Source organism: Elgaria multicarinata, chromosome 16 (assembly GCF_023053635.1).
Source record: "Elgaria multicarinata webbii isolate HBS135686 ecotype San Diego chromosome 16, rElgMul1.1.pri, whole genome shotgun sequence".
Lineage (NCBI taxonomy): Eukaryota > Metazoa > Chordata > Lepidosauria > Squamata > Anguidae > Elgaria > Elgaria multicarinata.
The window spans coordinates 23,421,087-23,444,534 of NC_086186.1; the positions used below are offsets into that span (position 1 = coordinate 23,421,087).

The window sequence follows — 23,448 nt, forward strand, 5'->3', positions numbered from 1 at the left end:
CCTCCTTGCCTCCCTCCCTCTTTCCTGGCAACAATGGGATTCCAATAAGGAATGGAATATTTTAAATTTCTGCATAACTGGAATAGGGCTGTGATGACATAATCTTGTTGATTGAAGTTCCTGTTTTGGTAACTCTTGTAAAATATGCAAACCTCTCCCTGAGGGACAGTCTGTATGTTGGTTTGTGTGTATGTGTATATATCCTTTGTAAGGTCATAAAATTCTCCTCCTTGAGAGAAAACCCTCCTGGTAGCATAAGGGTTAAGTCAAAGTTCCACTGTGCGGTTTGCTTAGGATTGGGGGGTGGGGTGGGGGGAGAGGGAGATGCAAAATGCTTTGAATGTCTGAAATTCCTGACCCTACTACTACTTTGCTGGATGAAGGAGCTGGTTTATTCACGGGAGGCTCCGTTTTGCACCCTTAGAACTCCTTTCCCTCTACTTCCTGACTTGCCCGCTTCCAAGATTTATAGGGGGTCCAATGCTGATTGTTTCCCTTTTCTTCCCTATTGAAAGGTGGCCTTTGAAGAGGGGGAAATCTGTGCTTCCTGTCGCTGTGGCTTGAGGCTACAAAGCGAACAGATCTTGGAAGTTAGTCACTTGTTTTGGGCCATTTTGGGAGGGAATTCGTAATGGAGTCTCTCGATGCTCCCTTCCTCTTGAAAGCTGTTTTACATACTCACGGAATAAAGCTGTAGATGAAATGGCTGTGTTGGACTGTACCACTTACGATTGCGTTCTTGAATCCTATGTAAACCATACAGCTGAACTGAAATTTCTTAGAAGACTTCTTTCCCCCTGAGAAAATATTCGAGAGATTTTTTTTCTCTTACCCCCTTTGCAGAATTTTCTTCACTGTGTTTGCCCCACAGTGGGGTCTGTTCAGACAACATGTGAAGCCATGGTTAGGCTGCTAACCTATTTGCAGCAAATGGTTAGCGAGTGTGTTGAAACTGTGGTTATGTAGCCACCAGGGTTAGGAATGGTTCGCACGACACGCTAAGACACGGTTCCCATGAAACACTAAAGCCATAATGTTTAGCTCAAAGTGCTTAACTACTGTGGCTTAGCGTGTGGTCTGAACGGAGTCACTACCTTGGAACCTTACAGGGAAAAGTTGAGCTATTGCAACTCAGAGCTTTTGAAAAAGTAAACTAGTAAATCAGCTTCCCTCCCTGACGGGTGAGCTTTTAAAAAGCACATACCCACCATGGCTTATGACACTTCCTATTGGTACAAGTCGTCAATACTTTCAGCTTTTGCTTGTTAAATAAAAAGATGAATAGTCATAATGAACGGAAAATACAAGAGGAAATGTAAGAAAATTGAATGGTGTAGAAGGACATATTCTTAAGGTTCAGTTCTGTGTTGGAGTTTTTAAAGTTTCATTGTACACCGATTTTCTACCCAAAGCTCCCTCCCCACGGTCCAGTGATGCCAAGGCTTGAAGCAGAGAAATAATTAAGTATTTCCCCGGATATTTTTCTTCTGAACTTGAGATTCTGTCTATATGAGAGAGATTGAGATCAAATACTAAGGAATAACAAACTGAAGTTGAATCCAGACAAGACGGAGGTGCTCGCTGGCAAAGGCCACAACCTGAGTTTGGAGGTGTGTCAATCAGTTCTGGATGGGGTTACACTCCCCCTGAAAGATTGTGTTTGCAGCTTGGGGGTGCTTCTGAATCCGTCGCTCCAAATGACAGCTCAGATATATGTGATGGCCAGGAGTGCCTACTATCAGCTTCGGCTGATACGCCAGCTGCGCCCCTTCCTAGAGTAAGACCTAAAGACGGTAGTGCATGTGCTGGTAACTTTGAGCTACCTTTGTGCCTAGTCCGGAAACTTCAACTAGTTCAAAATATGGCAGCCAGGTTGGTCACTGGTACAGCTAGGGGTGATCATATTACACCAGTCTTAAAATCTCTTCACTGGCAGCCAATTAGTTTCTGGGCGAAGTATAAAGTGTTGGTAAAGTCCTACATGGTTTGGGTCCAGGCTACCTGTGGGATCGCCTTTTCCCGTACAATCCTCCCCGCACACTCAGGTCCTCTGGGAAGAATCTACTTCAGTCAGCAACGACTAGGCTGACAGGTGTTACCCAGAGGACCTTCTCTTCTGCTGCTCCCAGACTGTGGAATAGCCTGCTGGAGGAGACTCATCAGCTTGACAGTCTTTTAGCATTCAAGAAAGCTATCAAGACTGATCTCTTCCGGCAGGCCTATCCAGTAGAATTTTAAGATACTTTTAGTATGTTTTTAGTATGCTTTTAGGATGTTTTTAACAGTGTATGCTAGGTTTTTAATCAGTATTTTATGCTTGCTGTTCCCTTTCAAAACACGGGGCGTTTTAAGGGCACACTCTTTAAGGGCACCCTTGTTTTAAGGGCACACTCTTTGGGTTCTTCTAGGAATGTGATTTGCTCACCGCGTGCCTTGTTTTAAAGGGGAAATGTGGTTTCTTTGCTGCTGCTGCCATGCTGCCAAAATTCGGTGGTTTCGGCGGTAGGCGGTGTGCGTGTGTGTGGCCCCTGCTCTTGTAGGCTGTTTAGACTTTCTACTAAAGAGAATTTCTAAACTGATGATGCAAAAGTTTAAACCTGGAGGAGAAGCCTATCAATATTTACTAGTCCTGATGGCTATGTGCTACCTCCAGTATCAGAGACAGTAAGCCTAACACTTAATTTTAACTTAAATTTAAATTATACTGTTTTAACTCTGTATTTTAACCTTATTTCAATTTTGCTGCGTGGTTTTATCCTGGTTGTGCTTTTTATATTGTATTTTGTATTTGTATTTTTAACTTGTTGGTTGTTTTATGATGATTTTAATTTTTGTGAACCGCCCAGAGAGCTTCGGCTATTGGGCGGTATAAAAATGTAATAAATAAATAAATAAATAAATAAATATATACACCAGTTGCTGGTGGGAGGGTGCTGTTGTCCTTATGTCCTGCTTGTGGGTTTTTGGTTGACAGATGGTTGGCTACTTTGTGAACAGAGTCCTGGACTAGATGGACCCTTGATCTGATCCAACACAACTCTTATGTTCTTAACCTTAGTCTTCTGCGTGCAAAGCACAGGTGTGAGAGTGCCCTTCCAATCTGAGATGTAGGTTGTGTTCACAAGGGAAAGAGCCTTTTCAGTGGTGGCCTTCCTAGAGAGACTGCCTGGTGCCTTCCTGCATGTATTTATGGTGCTAGGCAACGGCCTTCTTATTCTCCAGCCTTGTAAACCATGGTGAATAAGGCTTTTTGCTTTATTCACTGTGGTTAAAGCTGTGGTTTAAGGTGTCTTCTAAACACAACCTGGCTTTCTGGCTTAACCTCGGTGGTTAAAGTCATGGTTGAAGGTATCGTCTGAACGGGGTCACTATCACAACGCTGGATTTGGTGTTGGCTTATGAATCCTGGCTTGTCCGGGAGCAGCCAGTCAGGATGTTGAGCGTAACAAGGAAGTCTCAATTTCAGATCATTTACCTGTCTGTGCGGATGGGAGGAGCAAAGCAGAAGAGAACAGGGTGTGGCCATGCCAGGAATCCTGGCTTGCCATTATGGGTGAACATGGCCTGTGTTTGTTTTGTATTAAGCCAACGTTTTTAGAGATCCACTAGGTGTATGGACCAATAACTTTTGCAGAATATTTTCTCAAGGCTGGTTTGGATTGTTCTTAGCTGGGTAATTCCAAAACTTGTCCTGTCAAAGAATTACCATGTAGCTTTTCTCCTCCCTCCCCTCATGCGTAGAGAGAACCACTGTTAATATTTTGTGAACTTCGCCTGTTAAAGTGCCTGCCTAGTGAAGGTTTGTGGTTAATAGGAGCTGGAGTTCAATTTGTTCTAACGAAACATTACCATAGAAGGCCAAGTAGAGTTGTTTTGTTTTCCTTGGGCAAGAGCTGAATAGTGATGTTTGTGCAACTGTATCTTGTGTATTGTTAGGTGGGGGAAGCTATGCACCTCTGTGGTTCTTGAATGAGCTGAGACATGTTACATCTCCTTTCCGTTCCCCCAAGTCTTTTAACTTTAAAATTGCAATTGTAAGGATTGCGGTGGTAGAGAACATTCTTCGCATGGATACCGTCCCACGTCCAATGCCCAGCGTTTCCAGATAAAGCTGTGAAAGGCTTCCTGTTCCGAAATTCCGAAGAGTTGCTGCCACTCAGTGTAAATAATGCCCAAGTAGATGGACCTACATTCCTGGAAGACTGTAGTTGGGTGTAATGATTGGCAGCTTGAACAAAGGACTGTGCGGGCCTTGCTTGGACTGGATCACGATTGCCAATTCAGTATGCGCTTCAGTGTAGATTGTATGTTCCTGGTGTGTGTTTTTTAATGCTCGTGTTACACTGTAACGTTGGGTTCATCAAATTCAAGAAAGGTGGGCTATAAATGCAAGGAATAGACTATGGTTTTGGGGTGTAGGAAAGATCTGTAAACTAAGTTTAGAGGTGGATCTTGACAAATGTAAGAACAGAAGAGCTGTGCTGGATCAGACCAAAAGCCTATCTGGTCCAGCATTCTGTTCCCACAGTGGTCAACCAAGATACCTGTGAGAAGTGCACAACAAGGAAATGAGTGCAATAGCATCCTCTTGCTTGCGTTCCCTTGCTACTGGCATCCAAAGGCATACTGCCTCTGAATCTAGAGATAATATTTAATTATTTATTACTACATTTATATACTGCCTTTTTTTCCTTTTGAGATGAACCCAAGGCAGCTTACATGTTCTTCCTCCTCTCCATTTTATTCTCACAACTCTGTGAGGTAGGTTAGGCTGAGAATTAGTGACTGGCCCTAAGTCACCTAGTGAGCTTCATGGCCCAGTGGGTACTAGAACTCAGACCTCCTGACTCCCAGTCCAGCATTCTAGCCGCTACACCAGACTAGTAGCCATTGCTCGCCTCAGAGTCCATGAATGTGTCCAATCCCCATTGAAACACAACTTCAGTTATCTAGAATTCTTAAGTTTATTAGCATTCTCCACCAATTCCTTTTTCTTTCCTGTGTAGAAAATGGAAATTATTATTATTATTATTATTATTATTATTATTATTATTATTTATATAGCACCATCAATGTACATGGTGCTGTACAGAGTAAAACAGTAAATAGCAAGACCCTGCCACATAGGCTTACAATCTAATAAAATCATAGTAAAACAATGAGGGGAAGAGAATGCAAACAGGCACAGGGTAGGGTAAGCAGGCACAGGGTAGGGTAAAACTAACAGTATAAAGTCCGCACAACATCAAGTTTTAAAAGCTTTAGGAAAAAGAAAAGTTTTTAGTTGAGCTTTAAAAGCTGCGATTGAACTTGTAGATTGAACTTGTAATTATCAGATGTGTTCACTTGGTAATTGTAGCTAAAAATGTGCAGAAGTGTCTTGATCATATTTTGGTTTGTTTGTTATATCCTTGTTCTTTCCCAGATGCATAAGTCAGGTAACGATATACCGATTATATACAACAATATAATAACTTTTAAATATCTTCCCCGTCTCTGTTTTCTATTTTTTGTGCCACCAAATGCTTTTCCAGATTTAAAAAGGAACAAAAAAAAGAACTGCTTTTGAGTTGTGTTCATTTTGGGCTCTGGTGAATCTCAAGAGTAAAGATATTTAAATATTGAGAAACGTGACAAAAATATGCATTGAGGTTTGAACCGGGAATGTAGGTGGTTGGGTGTGCTTTCAGGCTCATGAATTGGACATAGCAAAAACAACTGTTACACTATGCAATTGGAAATTGTATTGACGCTGGATAGGTTGCTATTGGATGTGGTAGTTGAATTGCCCTAAGAATCCCTGCCCCCAAAAGTGAAGGTTGATTATTCAGGATATCTGTGTCATTGAGCAACCCTGTCCTTGGGAGTCTGTTTGTCGCAATCGTGACATATATCCTCTTTTTTGGACACCTCTGAGTCGACCTCGGCAAGGAGAATGTGTCAATTGGAGATAGAAAAATGAGTCTGGAGCACTTCAGTAAATCCTTTATTTCCACTGGGTGCCATAGTGTTGCGTCAGAAGAAAGACTTGATATTATACGTAGTTATATAAATTATCTGAATTACGTAGTGGTAATGATGGAACTACAAAGTGTTTGCATAAAATGGTGAATGACGGGCATTGTGTTGGGTTTTTTGCTTTGAAAGACATCACGGTACGCACACAGACGCACACCGTGTTCTGTGTGTGTGCGTAAAATATAGTCCAAAGAAAACATGCAGCAGGCCAAAAAGAAACTTTAGTACTCTTTGAACTGGGATTAGTTTGTCTTTTTAAATACATTAATTTCAAGGCAAAATGAACAAAAATAAGAACTGACGTGTTATGCAATTATTAGCTATTGCTGAATAGATGAATTTTCTAGAAGGCAAAACAAGATAGGACAAAAGGGCAAACCCAGGTGCTAGATCTGATTTATTGTAAAAAATATTCCAATCTTCTTAAATCTTCATGTGAATTCCTATTAAAAACTCAGAATTCCTGATGCATTGTGAGTTGTAAGTTTTCCTTCAGGGGACTGGATAGGGAAGGCTTATTAAATTGCTATAAAAGCAAATGATTTATCTTCCTGGGTATATCCTCTCTCATTCTCGCAACACTGTTGCATGGTCAAAACACAGAACCCAAGTGGGGTTTTGTAGCCATCAGCTGACTTGGTGGTGGCTACCAGTGGCCTGACTTGCATATCACACTAAACCATAGGACAAAGATTTAAGGTTCATACACTTTCCTGTGGTGTGAATGTGAGCAGGAAATGTGAAGCTTATGCTATCAGTTACAATTAACTGCAGTTATTTGTTTGACCATGTTCAGACGTCATACGGTGGTTAAGTATTTTGAGCTAAACATTACGGCTTAGCGTGTCGTGTAAACCATTCCTAACCATGGTGGCTATATAACCATGGTTTAAAAATGCCCACTAGCCATTTGTTGCAAAAGGATTAGCGGCCTAACCATAACTTAGTAATTTGTCTGAACTAGCCCATTATTTCCAAACCCAAACAAACCATAGTTAGTGTCTATTGTTGTTTATGGCAGGGTTGGAATAACCTTAGGCTTTGGGGGTCTACTTTATTGTTTTAGTAGAACCATGAGGTCCACCAACTAGAGCCAGGTGCAAAATAGTGGCTCAGGAGGGTGGGCATATGCTAAGAATTAAGGAGGGGGTACCTCTGAGCACCTGCTCAACACAGCTGTTGACGTGGTTTACATGTAACAAACCGTGGTTAACAGACCATGGGTACAAACTCTGGGTTGTTGGCTCCCCAACAAGCCAGCGTTCCAGGTTCCTGTGTCGCGATAAACAACTCTGGAATGAAGTGTCCCTGGGTTGTTTATTGCAGTAGGAGCAGGAAAGTGGGGGTGGGGGTGGGACCAGCCTACATTCTCATCCCCACTCTCAGCAGTCAACTATTTGTTGCAGGAAGTCCCGTCTGCCCAAGCAAGTTCCATCCAACTCATTCCTTCCTTCTAAAGTTTTAAGGGTATTGTTTTGGTAGGCTTGGTATTGGTTGTCCTGTATGGGTTTTTGAAACTAACACAGCCCTTTTTGTGTGGAATTACAAATTCTAATTCCACTTGTTGGTTTGGGTAACATCTCTGGAAAAACTAGCCTTGCATTTCAGCACTGACCTGGTAGCTTTACTTGAGGAGAAGTTGCATGTAGATGAGTAGGTGAGCTGGTGGAGGAGAGACGGAGAGCTCATATTTCTTCAGCACGCAGCATAAAACCCAAGTGGGGGCTTCCAGAAGAAGAAAGCCCCTCCTCTGTGCCCAACATGAAAATGGAGCAGGCTGCTGCAGGAAAGATGAAGTTCTCTGCCAGGTTGCAGCAGTCTAGTTAAAACCAAATAAACCTTTGCATGATAGTGGGCTTATTTGTAAGGGAGGACAAAGTCACGTTTTTGTGGTACTAATCCCCCCTATCCCCCAGTAAGCATGGTGCACCCCGCCTTGTTGCTGGCAAAATAGACCCTGTTAGAATCCTTCAGGAGTTGCCTGGGCTCTTGATTTTGTCAATACCAAAGTTGGTGAGGTTTCTAGCATGTTCAGGTTTTGGAGGCATCATTTAACTCAGTGGAATGTGATGGAAATTATGGGTGTGGCCCCACTAAGGCTGTGTTTACTGTTGTGCAAAATGTATGTTAGGGTAGAAAGATTTCGCTTTATTACCATTTATATTGTGCCTTTAAGGATACAGTCGCTTCCAAGGTGGCTTACAAAATAAAATAATAATCAAAATATAGCCCTTCATCCAGGATTCTTTCCGGTTAGACAGCAATTAGTGGTAGATTGACCCATGGTGGGAAGCAAACAGGCAGGCTGTTTTTTCGGGGTGTGTGTGTGTGATGTTCTCCATTGCTGTCTTTGCCTGCCTCCTCTGTCTGTGTTTGGGACCTTGAAGAACCATCTGAGACTCTAGAAAAGGGAGAAAGAATGGGCCCTACCCTTGGGGCCTCTTTTAGCCCTTTATAATATGGGAGTGTGAACATATTCATTTATTTTACTTATTTATTATTACACTTATATCTTGCCTCTTTTCCTCTTGCAAGGAACTTAAGGAGGTTTACATGGTCCTCCCCCTCTCCACTTTATCCTCACAACAACCCTGTGAGGTAAGTTAGGCTGAGAATCGTTGACACCAGGGAGTTTCATGGCTGAGTGGGAACTAGAACCAGATCCCTCAAGTTCTAGTTCAACACTCTAACCATTACACCACATTGTCTGTCCATTGGCAGTTGGGAGCACACGGCCAGCAGCGTTGGATGGTGTTTGTACTGGTTGTCTATAAGAAGAATGATTTCTAATGCCTGGTATTAGATTTATTGATTGATTTGGATTTGTTTACAAGATGGTTTACAAAACTTCAGAGAACAAGGAATATAAACTAATGCAACCATAGTAAAAGGTTAAAAACAACCTTAAAAAATAACAATGTAAAAAGCCAAATCAAAACAATGCATCTTAATCACTCCCTGAATGCAGAGAGAGTGTTAACACCTACTCAAGAGTGTGTGTGGACCAAGAAATTGTTTTGTTTAACGTACATTTTCAAAGAAAACAGGTGTTTGTTGATAGTTCTGAAAACCTTTACTTATATCTTAATCTTGTTTTTTTTTACCTCTCCCCCCCCCCCCCTTTCATCCAGTGTGCGGGCCAAACATCGACATTCGCAACAGTGTGGACCAACTGAAACAACTGGAAGGTTGCACAGTGGTTGAAGGGTTTCTCCAAATTTTGTTGATTCCCCAAGAAGAAGACTTCAGCAACTACCGCTATCCAAAACTCACGATGATCACAGGCTATCTGCTGCTGTTCCGTGTGGCAGGCCTGGAGACCCTGAGTGACCTTTTCCCCAACCTCACAGTGATTCGTGGCAAGAGCCTTTTCTACAACTATGCGTTGGTCGTCTTTGAGATGACAAACCTCAAAGAACTTGGGCTGTACAACTTGAGGAACATCACCCGGGGTGCCATCCGAATTGAGAAGAATTCTGACCTGTGTTACCTCTCCACGATAGACTGGTCTCTAATCTTGGATGCTGTCTCCAACAACTACATTGTAGGAAATAAACCGCCCAAGGAATGTGGGGACTTGTGTCCAGGAACAGCAGAGGAAAAGCCACTGTGTGAGAAGACTTCCATTAACAATGAATACAGCTACCGCTGCTGGACTTCCAACCACTGCCAGAAAAGTAAGAATTGATGGATTGTTAAATTCTGCCCTTGTTTTAATTCAGCCTGTTTCTTATAAATGAAGGCATTTTTTAGAAGCAACATACTTCACCTAGGGATGGGAGAACCAGGGCTGGTTGAGCTTGCCGAAATTCTCCGAGCTTCTCTTTGAAGCTTGGTTTGGCTTGCTTCCATTTTCATTTGGGGCCTTGTTTTTTGATCCATTCGAACAGGGAAAGTATGCATTTCTGGACACATTTTTCAAAAGTGTGCACTACCCCCTCCCATTGACTAAAGTGTGAAAAAAAATGTAAAATGAACATTTCAAAAATTATTTTTTTGTAAAATGAGCATTTCATAATGCGATTTTTAAAAGAAGTATAGTTTTTGTGAATGTGATTGCACATTTGGAAATATGCTAAAAAAAATAATTCTCCTGAAAATGCTCCTGAAACAAAATTCCTATACATCCCCATCCTTACCCTCTAATAGCATGCATTCCCCATGTACTAGTGTTGTATTATCTGTAAGGGCAGAAATGTTCTTGACACAATTGGCGGACACATAGAGATGTTCTATGTGTCTTCTAATTGAAACAAATTTTAGGGAAGGACAGAGAATGGATAACATCCATACCTGCTTAGTATACTTTGGACTGCAGGTGGGGAGATTGCATCCTAGAATGCTCCACGAAAAAAATAGTTTACCATGGGGGGGGGGGGGCTGGGGGAGTCAGGCAGTATCCTTTCCCTCTTTTTAAGCTAGTTTTTGCTGAGCAGACTGCTTTTTCTTCATGGGGGGAGAAACACACAAGCATTCAATCCCTCTCCCTCAGACAGCTTCCTCAAATGATATCGTCCAAGGAAAAGATAATCATAAAGTTACTTTGGCAAAACTAGCCTTAGGTACTTCAGTATATGTGAAGGACGTCTTTCTGGACTGGCAGTTGAATGTTGTGGATCTTGTCCGGCCAATGTTACTAGCATTATTGCTAATATCCTGAATTTCATCACTGCCTTTTTCCTCGGATTGACTTTGTGGGTAGTGTGCTGTCATAGAGCCAGTGTGGTGTAGCGGCTAAAGTGTTGGACTGGGAGTCGGGAGATCTGGGTTCTAGTCCCCACTTGGCCATGGAAACCCACTGGGTGACTTTGGGCAAGTCACAGACTCTCAGCCCAACCTACCGCACAGGGTTGTTGTTGTGAGGATAAAAAATGGAGAGGAGGAGGATTATGTACACCACCTTGGGTTCCTTGGAGGAAAAAAGGCAGGATATAAATGCCATAATAATAATAAAATAATAAATAGAGGCATTTCTGTGCCTGCAGTAGCTATGAAATTACCTGAAATTTGAAGTAGGGACAGAATATAAGCCCCACTGTTTTACCCTTTGCTTCCTTAAAAGGATACAGCCTTCTAAGGGATTCTTTTTGCAGAAATGGCTTCTCCAGTGTTGTTGAGGAATACTTCCACACTCCAGTGTTTTGTTATTAAGCTGCAATGCTCCTTCCCTCTTGGCCATATTTCCATCTGTCACAATGATCTTTCGCTTGTCACTATCCACAGCTACTTTGATTGACGTTTCTTGAGTCAATATGATGAGCAGCGCATGTAACAAAGCGTGGTTTTTTAGTAACCGTTACAAACGAATGCATAGGTGAAGTTGCAGTGAAGTTACTCTTGTCACTTCTGTTTGCAGTTTTGTTCTTATCTGTGGCTGAGTTTGTCTTCGATAAAAACAAAACAAACAATTAGGCTGAGCCTTTCTGCTTTCTTTCTTTGTTTGTTTGGAGCGGGGTTGAGTTAGGGCAAATAATAATGGATATCTCATCCATTCAGGTGTTCATCCGGTGTTGAGAACATTGTTACAACAATGTGTTTGAAGCACTACAAATAAACATTTTTGAGCAGCGGTATACATTCTGTACTGTAAACTTTAATTAGTTTGGTGGATAGCAACAAGTCTTGAGTAGAAGCTTGTTATATATGGTATGTTATTGGTAATAGTGAGGCATTTAGGCTTTTGGGCCTTCTAGGTTTCTGTCCAGGATTCTCAACTTTGCAGACATGGGCTGGTTCCATCTCCTCCATTTTGGAGAGAAATTTCAATGAATAAATTTCATTTATTTAATATAGTGAAAATGAATAAACTTCAGTTATTCAGTCTAGTGCATTCCACATCAGTAATCTTTCCAACAACTCTGTGAGGTAGACCAAACTTATCCACGAATTGTTGATGATGGTAGCTGAAGCTACGTAGCTTTATCAACGGCTATCAAGTTGGTTCTTGGCTGAAGCGATTGGATTGGAGAATCCCAGCTGATTCCTAGCCATTATACTGTGCCAATTTTTGTCTGAATGTGGTAACTCCCTATCCTCTTTGTATCTCCCTACTCCTGGGATGGTTGTGTGGATTGGAGGAGACCCCTTGGTCCAAAACATGGTGCAGTCCAATTTATTCATTAATCTCTCCGTGAGGAGCATTCTGATGGCTTTGCCCCTTGATTAGGATCCTTTGATTTATGCAATAAATAAATAAATAAATGAATAAGAAGAAATAAAGTACAACCAAGGAGGGTGGCATCACAGTACTCTCCACACAACATGTTCTAACTCCACCATTGTGTGACTGTGGGCTACTGTGGAGTTGAGTAAAATCCTTTGTGGCATCTGATTGACAGTTCCTCCGCTCTCTGTCCTCCCCTGGTCCTTCTGATGGTATCCCATCTGCCATTGCTGCAAAAAAAAAACCAGACAACCCCCCCCCCCCCAACCACCACCAATCCTGGCAGCTCTTCTAGAGTGACACTTGTTCCTTTCGCCACTCTTGCCAGGGAACTCTGTAGCCAGTGGGAAAAGCCAACTCAGTGCCGTGGAAAACTCCACAGAGCCTGCCACACAATACACAACACAACGGTTGTGCCAGGAACACAGTGCAGATACTCAGCATGGAGTGTTTTCCAAAAAGCCTCCGCCGTTGCGTGGAGTTTTCCTGCCGGGCGATACAATTCTCAACGGTGTTGTAAAAACTCCACCATGGACTTCTAAAACCACTGTTGTCTGAACTGAGCCTATGAGTGTTGGTCTGGTTGCCACTGACTGGGACATGCTCTCATGTTTCTGCTGGTGCAGTCTGGATAGCGAGAGGTTGGAGCTTTTCCCTGCTCCTGTCGTACATGTGTTTCTTGTGGCAAGACTTCTCCCTACAGTACAAAGATTTTGCCAAAGGAGGAAGGGCAGCATTGTTAGCAATGGTTTGTTGAAAGAGACAGAGCTGTATAGGACACCAAATGTATTTCCCAAACTTAAGCAAAGATTGCACATTTGTCAAGATTCCTACGCATACATGAGGCCTAGAAACATTATAAACCAAACCGAACCAGGTAGGGATTGGAACAGCAAAATGGCAACCCAATAATGAAATCGTTAAGAGAGTTATAGGTCATGATGGAGGATGAAATATAAAGTATTATGGTGTTGTAGGCAGGAAATATCACAGCAATGCGCTTCAACATTCTACGTATTTCATGACTGAAGTTCCTCGAGAATAATCTTTAGATCCATGTTATTAAAAGGACTGATGGTAATGAGCCTGGACTGCAAGAAGGGAAACTTGGTCTTTGCCAGCACTGTGCTTGGAGGGGAACCACTGCCCTTTTGCAGGGAAAACAAGGGAAGTATAAATGTTCAATTGTTTAAAAGACAGCTTCCTGTTTACTCTGCTTGGTTGTTTGAGCACATTAGCAGAGGAGGAACAAGGAACACAACAGCAGCACAGCAGAAGGAGGGGGCAGAGAACGAATGCTTGGTATTTGGGGGTAGTAATTAACTTGGAGTCTTTACACTCCACATAAGCATCTCAGTCCGGTGGAACCATTTGCGACATTTCCCCAGAGCCAGCTAAATGGTTTTGTGGTAAGGAAGCAAAGTACGGTATTGGGCATTCAGGTCCTGGTGGCAGAGCAAAAATACAATGTGATGCTCATCCCATCCATCTTGCAGCATGAATTTGTATAGATTTATTTATTTTAGCATTTTTATCCCGTCCTTTAGCCAAAAACGCTCTCAAGGCGGCTTACAAAAACATTTCTTAAGACAGTCCCTGCCCACAGGCTTACAATCTAGAAAACATGACACAAAAGAAAAGGGGATGGGGAGGGAGGGGAGGGGGTAAAGAAAAGCAAATTCAGGCACTAGGTCTTTAGTAGCAAAGTTCAGCAGTGACAGTTGGTAGCAGGAGGGAGGGGGCTTTTAGCTGGACCCAGGCACAATGGAGAGATGCTTCCTCTCCCACTGATGGCCTCTTTATAGGTTGGGTATTAGCTTAGACTGTGATAGCTAATGGAGCCTCCATGTTCAGAGGTAATATACTCCTGTATTTTAGATCCTGGGGATGAACAATATGGGAAGGTTCCACCAATCTGTGGGATTAGATGGTGTAGCAGTATGTTGAGCGGGCACTTTGACCTTGTTCTTCCATCTGTATTGGTAACAAATTGTGAGCCGTTCCAGTTAATGCATAGAATCATGGAATAGTAGAGTTGTAAGGGGCCTATAAGGCCATCGAGTCCAATCCCCTGCTCAGTGCAGATATTGAGAGATGGGTCCAGTGCTGATGTTCTCAGAGTTCCTGCAGAGGGTGGGGGATGTAACTTGAACCCTTATCTTCCAGATTTTAAGTTTATTAAATGTGTGCACCTAGGGTAGATGGCTTCTGGGCTTGGCTTGGCTTCCTTCTAAAAGGGGAGCAATGCTTAGCATAACATTCCAAAATGCATCCTATGTAAAGAAACATTTGGGTTTCCAAGTGATTTGCCCTATCCGTCTGGACTTACATTTGAATCTCTGACCTTCAGTGTTCCAGTCTTACCACCACGAGCCACCCCAAAGCCTCCTATTCCCTTAAATGGGGTTGCAGAACCTCTTTCAGCCTGTGGGCCGAAAAGCTCTCAGGGCCCCGAATTCCAGTAGTGGGCATGACCAAAGGCCAAAAGGGGCGGGGCCAAAACACCACCTTAGTTTAGCTTAAAGCTCTGATTGCCTGTAAGTAAGCCTTTGAGAGGCATGCCAGCCTTTTAGAATCGAAGGGAAAATCTGCACAAAACCCAGGAAATCGAGTGATCCGTGGTTGGGGGTAACGGGATGTCGTCGTCTGGGAAGTTCCGGTGGGCTGGATTTCGCCTGCTGGCCTGGCCTTCTGCAGCCATTTGCCTTTGATGCCTTTTATGCACTGAGCTCTTCCAGGCTGCCCATTCCTTCCTACAGAGAACGCACACCTGCATTTACTCCTGATACTTCGCCCTCCGAGTCCTCCACTAACGGGAATCTCCACGTGGCCAGGAACCTGTCCTTTTGTTGTCGTATTGAGCGCTTTCAAGTGGCGTGCTATATAAATAAGTACATTTGGGTGATTTTTGAAAGGACAGCTTGCACGCGTGTCCTGTTTGCAGGCTCGTGGCAACAGCATGCTGGATGAAATGGGCCGCTGGTTTCACCCAGCACAGCCCTTTACGTCCTTCAGGCGGCTTCCTTTTTTATGCTTTCTACTGGCTGGCTTGACGGGGGTGGAGCAGGGTGGGGGTTGTTAGTGCCTCCACCCCCAGGAAGCCTGTATTCGAATCAGTTTGTCCTCCTCGAGGCCTCCCATTAAAGGATATCAAGTGGGTGGGTGGGTAAAAAGCTGCGTTGGGAACACTCGGTTCTTTTTGAGCAAGCTGGCTTGTTTAATTTTGTCACTGAGCAGAAGCTGGTTATCGCAAACAAAGGAGAGGAAAAAAAAGCCTTTGCTTCCTTCAGGATAACTTTCTCATGGAAACAATTTCGGAAGCGGGCATTTTCCAACAGCCAAGCGGCGCTTTGTGAGGCTTTTATAACAATAAATAAACTCGATGGAAAAGCGAAACTCCCCCCTTGTTTTAGTTAAAAACAACGACAACAAATTGGGTGTCTCCCGCTGCCTTTCCTCACCCCTTTCCTTTAAGTGTTTGAGTCCTTAAATCCGCGTTCGTTCCCACAGGCATTTGTAGCGTTGATCCTGCAATATTTACTCTTTGCTTTCTTCTGGGGCTTCAGGGAGGATGCCAAATGCGTTCCGCTTACATCTCCTTTTGGCAGTAGAACTGGAGAATGATGTTGCGATTCCGGATTTCCGGAAAAGCAAAGTGTTTGGATCTTTGCCAGCAGCTGCTGAGATGCATAGTTCGCTTCTCCCTCCCCCCCCGCTTTTTTTTTTTTTGCGGGGAGAGGGGGAAGAAAAATTAGGACACCGTTTTGGAGGAAAATTGGCACCGGAGTAAATTCTCCTGGAGAGCAAGTATTAGACTTCTGTGTTGCAATGCTGAGTTAAAATGTTAATGGGACCGTCTTTGAAAAACAACAATAAGCTTTTGTAGTTCTTGAGGGTTCTTCACCCCACTTCCCCGTCTTTTAAAAACCACCCAGGCTTTATTTACACTATACTAGTTCTTGAGGATTCCTTTGCCACTGTTCGGATTAGGAATGTCAAAGAAATCTGCAACAGAATCAAATATGTTTGGATTTCTATGAATCCCAACCGTGGATTTTGCAGCAGACCGGCCCTTTCTGAGTCACATGGATTCTTTTTGTTTTGTTTTTAACTTTCTGGAATTTTGCACAAATGTTGTCATTGAAAATTACAAAAGTAAATTAAAAAAAAACACCACCCACTGAAAATGAGCATTTCCCCCATAGGCTAAAGTGTGAAAATGCACACGTTGGGGGAACTTGTGAATTTGCAGAAGTGCAAATTTGCACAAGTGTGGATGAACACAAGTTTGGGAAACTGAGAAAAATAATATAACAATAATAATAATTTATTTCGTACCCGCCTCTCCGATCGGATCGAGGCGGGGAACAACAGAAAACATAAAATACTGATTAAAAACATAGTATACACCGTTAAAAAAAACATCCTAAAAACATCCTAAAAGTATCCTAAAATTCCACTGGATAGGCCTGCCGGAAGAGATCAGTCTTGATAGCTTTCTTGAAAAAACGAAAGGCGCCTGACAATTTGTGAAATCCAAACATCTATAGTAAGGATAAGCCTACTTTACGGTGTGGTAGGAATTGGCAGCTAGTGTTCTCTGGACCAGATAGGGCCTCTGAAGGAATGAGTGTTAGATATAATCTGGGGGCTTTATTAAGCCCTTTAGTGGCTTCTTTATGTGGGCTCCAGCACCTAACTTCAACCTCTTGATTTCCCCAAGGTTTTAAACATTCTTGCTGATCTGTTTTGATCTGACTTGTGCCTTATATTGTTGTATTCTTTGTATAGACCTGATGGACTTAGTCCAGGGGTGGGAAACTTGTAGTTCTACAACTCCTAGCAGCATAGGCAATGGTGAGGGATCATGCGAGTTGTAGGCCAAAACATGTGGAGGGCTACAAGTTAGTTATCCGCCCATGGCAGCCATTTTGTGAGAGCACCCACAACAGTCTCATATCCAAATGTGCTCACTGAACTGAAATAGTTGGCAACCCTGTACTATCCTATGTTTCAAATGGGAAGCTAAGATGGAGAGTGACTCGCCCAAGGCCACACAGTAAATCCGTGGCGGTATTTGATCCCAGATTGACATAGCAAAAAAGTTTAAACGTTTGTCCACTCCTGAATAAGGCATCTAAAACAGAATTCTCACCATAATGTGGTTCCACCTTTTAAGATTTTGTCCATTTGGCAGAGCAGCTGCTGCTGTGGTCAGGAACTGCTTTTATTCTTGGGAGTTAATGGCCGTAGTAGAAAAGCAAACAAAACGGATGAGGAAATTAGATGGCCCCATTGCTGTTGGTGTGTAGCTCAATCAGGTGGGCCTTCGTTTGTGCTAACGATTTACGTCTGTAGAAAGGCTTCCGCTGTCAGCTTCGCAGGACGGCTGAGTGAACCAGGAGTCTCCGGTCTCTGGTTCCCTCCTTCTCTTTCGGCTCTCAGAGCATGTTCTTTGTCCTTTAGAAAATATTGAATCTATGTAAAGTATGCAGGCATGTCTAGAAAAGGGAAGGGAGCCTTCGCCCCTGAATTGGTTCCTTCTGTTTTATTTATAAGCTGCAACGTGCATATGTCTTCGGCCCGGTGGAATGCTGCAGAAACCCGTGGAAGAACCTTAAAAGGAGCAACTTAATGTGTATCCCTATGTCAGAGTCAGTTCCCAGCTTCCCTGTTTGCCCTCCCCTTTGCTTTTCCCTGTATAAATTGCAATCTTCTCTGGTCAGGGGCCCGTTCTCCTGTACTCAGGAAAGCACCGTACATAGGGATGGTCATACATACACAAATATAAGTCTTAAACACTTGTGATCCATCATTGTTAAGAAGAACCAGAAATCAGGATGGGTTTGCACACAAATGCAGGCTAGATTTTAGCATTGGGACAGGCTGAGGACATGACAGCAGTGGGACATGACTAGAGTGCACCGCCTTGCAGTTCTCCCGTATAAATGAGAGAGTCTCCGTTCATTCCTATGGAGGAACAGTAAAGTGGTGGACGGTGTTAGGAAGAGGAAAAACCTTTTCCCTCTGTGTACTGGGCATTCCAACCTCCTCTCTCACAGGAGGCTTCCATATGGTGTGGTGTAGTGGCTAAGGTGTTGGACTGGGAGTCGGGAGATCTGGGTTCTAGTCCCCACTCAGCCATAGAAACCCACTGGGTGACTTTGGGCCAGTCACAGACTCTCAGCCCAGCCCACCACACAGGGTTGTTGTTGTGAAGATAACATGAAGAGGAGGATTATGTACGCTGCCTTAGGTTCCTTGGAGGAAAAAAAGGTGGGATATAAATATAATAAATAAATATGGCAGATGGGTGGACACTGCAGTCTTTTTAGGATGGGCAGAAGACCTCTTTCAGCTAGGCATTGAGTTCAATTTCAGAGAAGTTTCTGGACTGCATTCCAGTGGTGGGTGACTCCAAAGGGAAAAGGGGTGAAGTCAGAATACCCCAAAGACCAGCATGTCATAGCGTAAAAGCTCTTACTGACATTAACTAGGCGTTAGGAGGAGCATTTCCACTTTTTAGAATATAGGGGGAGGGAAAACATGTAAAAACTGGGAAAACACCAAAAGATTGGTTGTTGGGGAAATGGGGGTGGGTCCATGGGAAGGGGGTGGGGCTTCCTGGCAGATCCCAATAGGGAAGATTTGAGGTTAAACGTCCTTGTTCCATATCCGTCACCCATCAACATATCTGTTTTTCTTTTTGTTTATATAAAAAGGGCCTTATTTTAAATGAGACACTCTTAGAGTTGCCTTCCAGAGATCAGAATGCATCCAGTGTCAGGCATTACTTGCAAGGCAGTAATTTTAATTGAACTCTGTAATCAGCCTGTATTGGGAGCATGTGGATTGTCGCTGAACTGGGCCGTCTGCTTTCTGGGTAAACCCCTCTATTAAAGGTGCCTTGACAGCGTGGTGGAGAGCAGGTTGCAAAACAGCGGCCCTCTTCCCGTTTTTGTTTCTCTCCAAGCAAAATGCCTCTTTGAACAAGTGTGGGGAAGAAGTTTCAAAATCTGGACTTGAAATCTGGGTTCCTCCTCCTGGATACTTTGTTAGCATTTGTCATTGAATAAATTGTCCTGAATGAAAGCTACTTAGCCTTTTGATAGTGCTCTGGAGTGTTTGAAAATGCCTCACATACATTATCAAGTAATCCTTACAACAACTCTGTAAAGTGGGGTTGTGAGGGCTACTACGTGTTCTACGTCTCCTTGGCTTATTGCAGCTGGTGAAGGCCAGTCAAGCTGAGCTTGGTAAAGCTACTGGCTGTGATAGTTGCAGGAGGCACTTAGCCAGTCTCCTTAAAACAGGGGTATCAAATCTCAGGCCCGTGAGCCAGTTCTTGCCTGCCTGGGGTCCCAATCCAGTCGTCTGTGTTGGCATGTCATCCAGACCCAGCATGCAACATGTCATGGGTCGTAGGGTAGACATGAAGCCACCCCACCATGCTCCGGGTTCAGAGGGCACGCCAACCCGCCCTGCATTGCAGGGGATTATGGAGATGGTGGGCAAACCTGAGAGCAAGGAGAGAAGCCACAATGCCTCCTCCTTCCTACTCAATTGACTAAACCCAGTCACTATGTGGCAGAACCGTAGAACACCTTTAAGGATTTGGGAGTTGGCCAAGCGTAGCGTTCATGCGGCATGATGGAAAGACCTTTGTCCAAAACCTTTTGCTTCTGGGTGGTGATAGTGAGACCCACATAACCCCTCATGATACCATTACCCAATATTTTCTGTGCACGGGTGGGAGCAAGTGAGCATGATGCTCACTTTCCCTTTTAATCGCCAACATACGATCGTCAAATCATACGCTGTTGAGCATGACGCTGTGTCGTTTAGGGACTATACTAAACTACCCAGCGGTTAACCCAACAGCAAACCACGGTTAAACGCTGGTGGTTCAGCCCCTAAACAACCCAGTGCTTTCGGTTCACAACAATCTGTTCTTGTAGGCTAAGTCCAGGGGTGTTGCTAACCCTTGTCCTATGGGACTTTGGCTCTGAATCTGTTCCCCAAGGCCGCTGGTCTATTCGCCAGATCCCTACACGTCTATTGGTGCCAATAGCAGTTCCCCCCCCCTCTTTGCTCAGATGCCACACAGGAAGAAATTTTCAAGGGGAATTGCAGCTGGAGAAGGAAGGGTTAACCTTGGGTATGTTAACCTTGTGGGGGACGCTCTTTCCATGGGTGCCAGAGAGATTTTTACTAAGTGTAGCTGTCATGCCTGGGTGGGTCGGTGGGGGTGTTTTCCAGGGAATCATGGTTGTGGAGAGTAAGGTTAACCCTTTCTTTCCTGTCCACTGGGGTCCCCAAGTCCTCTCTTCACATAGCCATTAGACTTAGGAGGGGCGGGGGAAGAGCATTGATGCGAAAGGGAAGATTGGCTCCAAATCTTTTAAGGGCCTAGCAACTCCTCTGGATAAGTCTACCGATGGCTGATAAGGATGAGAGCCAGTGTGGTGTAGTGGCTAGAGTGTCGGACTGGGAGTCGGGAGATCCGGGTTCTAGTCCCTACATGGCCATGGAAACCCACTGGGTGACTTTGGGCCAGTCACAGACTGTCAGCCCAGCCAACCTCACAAGGTTGTTGTTGTGAGGATAAAATCGAGAGGAGGAGGATTATGTATGCCGCCTTGGGTTCCTTGGAGGAAAAAAGGCAGGATATAAATGTAGTAGTAATAATAATAATAATAATAATAATAATAATAATAATATGGTGCATACCAAACTTCTAAGGTTCACAGGCAGGATCCCACATGGAGCATAAGAATCTGCCTTGTACCAACCCAGACAACTTGTCCATGCTTGCTCAGTATTGCCAGTGGTGACTGACAGTGTTACTCTAGAGTCTCCGGCAGAGTTCTTTCCCATTGGCTGCCACCTGAACCTTTTAACTGGCCAGGGCCGGTCCAACCGTTAGGCAGAGTGAAGCAGTTACCTCAGGTGGCAGATGCTTGAAGGCAACAGCGGGGTGTTAGAAGAGGGAGTTGTATGCCAAGGGACCTGCCCAGTGCCCGCTAATCTAGCTGTCTTGCCTTCAGGTGCAATGGAGATGCTGTTCCATTGCCAGTACTGAAGGAACAATCCAATTAGCTTCTGTACATAGAGTGGAAGAGGGCGCCATCTTGTCCTTTTTCTCAGGCAGTGGAATGTCTTGGGCCAGCCTTGTAATAGTAGCTGAAGTTGGATAGCGGCAGGATGTTTTTTGCACGCAAGATTTTTTTCGGCATGTGCTCTTCTTTTCTGCGCTAAGCGAACTTGGAAGAAGGTGGCCGTGCCTCCAGGTTTAGGTGTGTCCGCATCCCAAACCGTCCCAAAGCAACCCAGCTTTCTCTACCCATGTCACACCCCTCCCCAATGTCCCAGGCTCGGAGAAGCCTTATGGTGCCATACACCCTTTTCTTCTCCAGTCAGGCTCTTAGGAGAACTCCTTGAGGGTGGGGAATTAATCCCCCCTCCACTTCTTGAAGCAGGTTTTAGTCTTTAAGGAGAATTGTAAGTTTAGGTCTGAGCTACACAAGCAGGGCTGTGGAGTCCTAAAACATAAAACCTCCAACTCCTTTATTCATGGCACCTCCGACTCTTTTAATTATATATCGATATAGGAAATAAATTTTCTATATATTTCCTACATCGACTGCAAGCACGCAACTTTTTAGAACCCTACCCTGTTAAAGCCCGGGTCTAAAGGCTATAGCTAAGACATTCTGTTTTTTTATTATTATTTATTAAAGAAGCCCCAAAATGAAAACAATGAGGTTATATTTTCTAAAACCCAAATAAAAATCTCCTTTACTGTGTTATGTGATATGCTCTCATTAGACCCGTGTACAACTTGCACACGTTTTAATGAGACACTCTCTCTCTCTCTCTCTCTCTCTCTCTCTTGTAAGGAATCTTTAGACATTGGTCATAGAGCGTCTGTGGCTAAGTAAGGTGATTCTTATCTAAATGAATTGCTTGACCTAGCCTTGTGATTGCTCTCAGCCCCATTCCTGTGTTTTTCCCCTCATCTCTCTTGGAGATGGAGGGGTGAAGACACCTTGACTGTTGGCTGCCTCAAAATGGAGTCTGTACTGCTCACTCACAGGAGAGCTACTTCGTAACAGCTGTATTTTATTCAGTTAAAAGTGAGTTTGTTTTTGTGCTTCCTTTCCTTCCTCCCCCCTCCCTCCCTCATACACCCCAAAAAACTCTTTCTTCCCCCACAAACAACCCAGCGGGGCCCAGCGCTTACCGCAACCAGCCATGATGACCAAACTCCTTCTTGTGCTTGGAACTCACATGCTTGGAGCACCTGAGTCATGGTGACTCGTCTGAGCCTGCCTGTGAAGGAGCAGCGGCACTCTGGAAATTGATCCATCTTTTTCTCTGCTGCTGCCGATCCGCTGAGGGGGTCTGAATTTCTCTGGCCAGCTGGACTGCGAATCCGAGATTTTTGTCCAACCAGCCGGAATATTTTGGAATTGGCTGGAATCCAGGACAATCTTGGTTTTCAGGGACATATTGCAACTCTATATACAATTTAAATTTATTAGGAGTCGGAGTCGGTGTCGGTACATTTTTACCGACTCCGACTCCAGTAATCCAAGAATTGCTTCCGACTCCGACTCCACAGCCCTGTAACACAAGTGCAATGTGTCTGAAGACATATGAGGCAGCCACCTTATTGAAGCTAAGCAGGTTTAGATCTGGTCAGTGCTTGGATAAATACATACATACCATATGGTGCAGCTCAGGAAAGTAGAACCTCATGTTTAGTCCCCTGTATTAGAACAACTTCTTGCCCATGGAAAGCTTGCGTCACAGTGGTCTACCTCATAAAATAGCTAATCGGATGAGATTTCTCTCCTCCCCCTGAAATCCGTAGTCAAGTGGCCGAGCAAGAACTGCTCCAGGATGGAATTCTCCTGATCATATAGCTCAGCCTTGGGATTCCTAGGATACTCCTGATGCTTGCTATTTTGGGTATGGGGTGGGGGTGAGAAGGAAGCATAAGATTTACAATGCAGAATTTCAGAAGCTAAATGGAGTGACGTTATTGGCCATGTCATAACCTGGAACTGTTACCCTACCTAAAATGTTGTTCACTGGGTAATTATAATTCTGGTGGCTTGATCCCCCCGTGCTAATTTGGCAATTTTTTTAGGCACTGCGGAAGAGTGACTACTATCTTGGGACATGATGGGGAGCGGGGGGGGGGGAAGCAGCTGAGGTATATAATAGGGAGGGGGTTATTCTTGGGCCTGGGCTGTTTGTTG

The 23,448-nt window shown here is 44.0% G+C and overlaps 1 protein-coding gene across 1 annotated transcript in view; it reads left to right on the plus strand.

Annotated features, from left to right (window-relative positions):
• The window catches only part of IGF1R (insulin like growth factor 1 receptor), a 205,339-nt gene that overhangs the window by 19,572 nt on the left and 162,319 nt on the right, over positions 1–23,448 (plus strand). Inside the window, exon 2 of the mRNA XM_063142159.1 lies at positions 9,150–9,695. Within this exon, the coding sequence (XP_062998229.1) occupies positions 9,150–9,695 (546 nt within the window). The remainder of the gene's footprint in view (positions 1–9,149; positions 9,696–23,448) is intronic.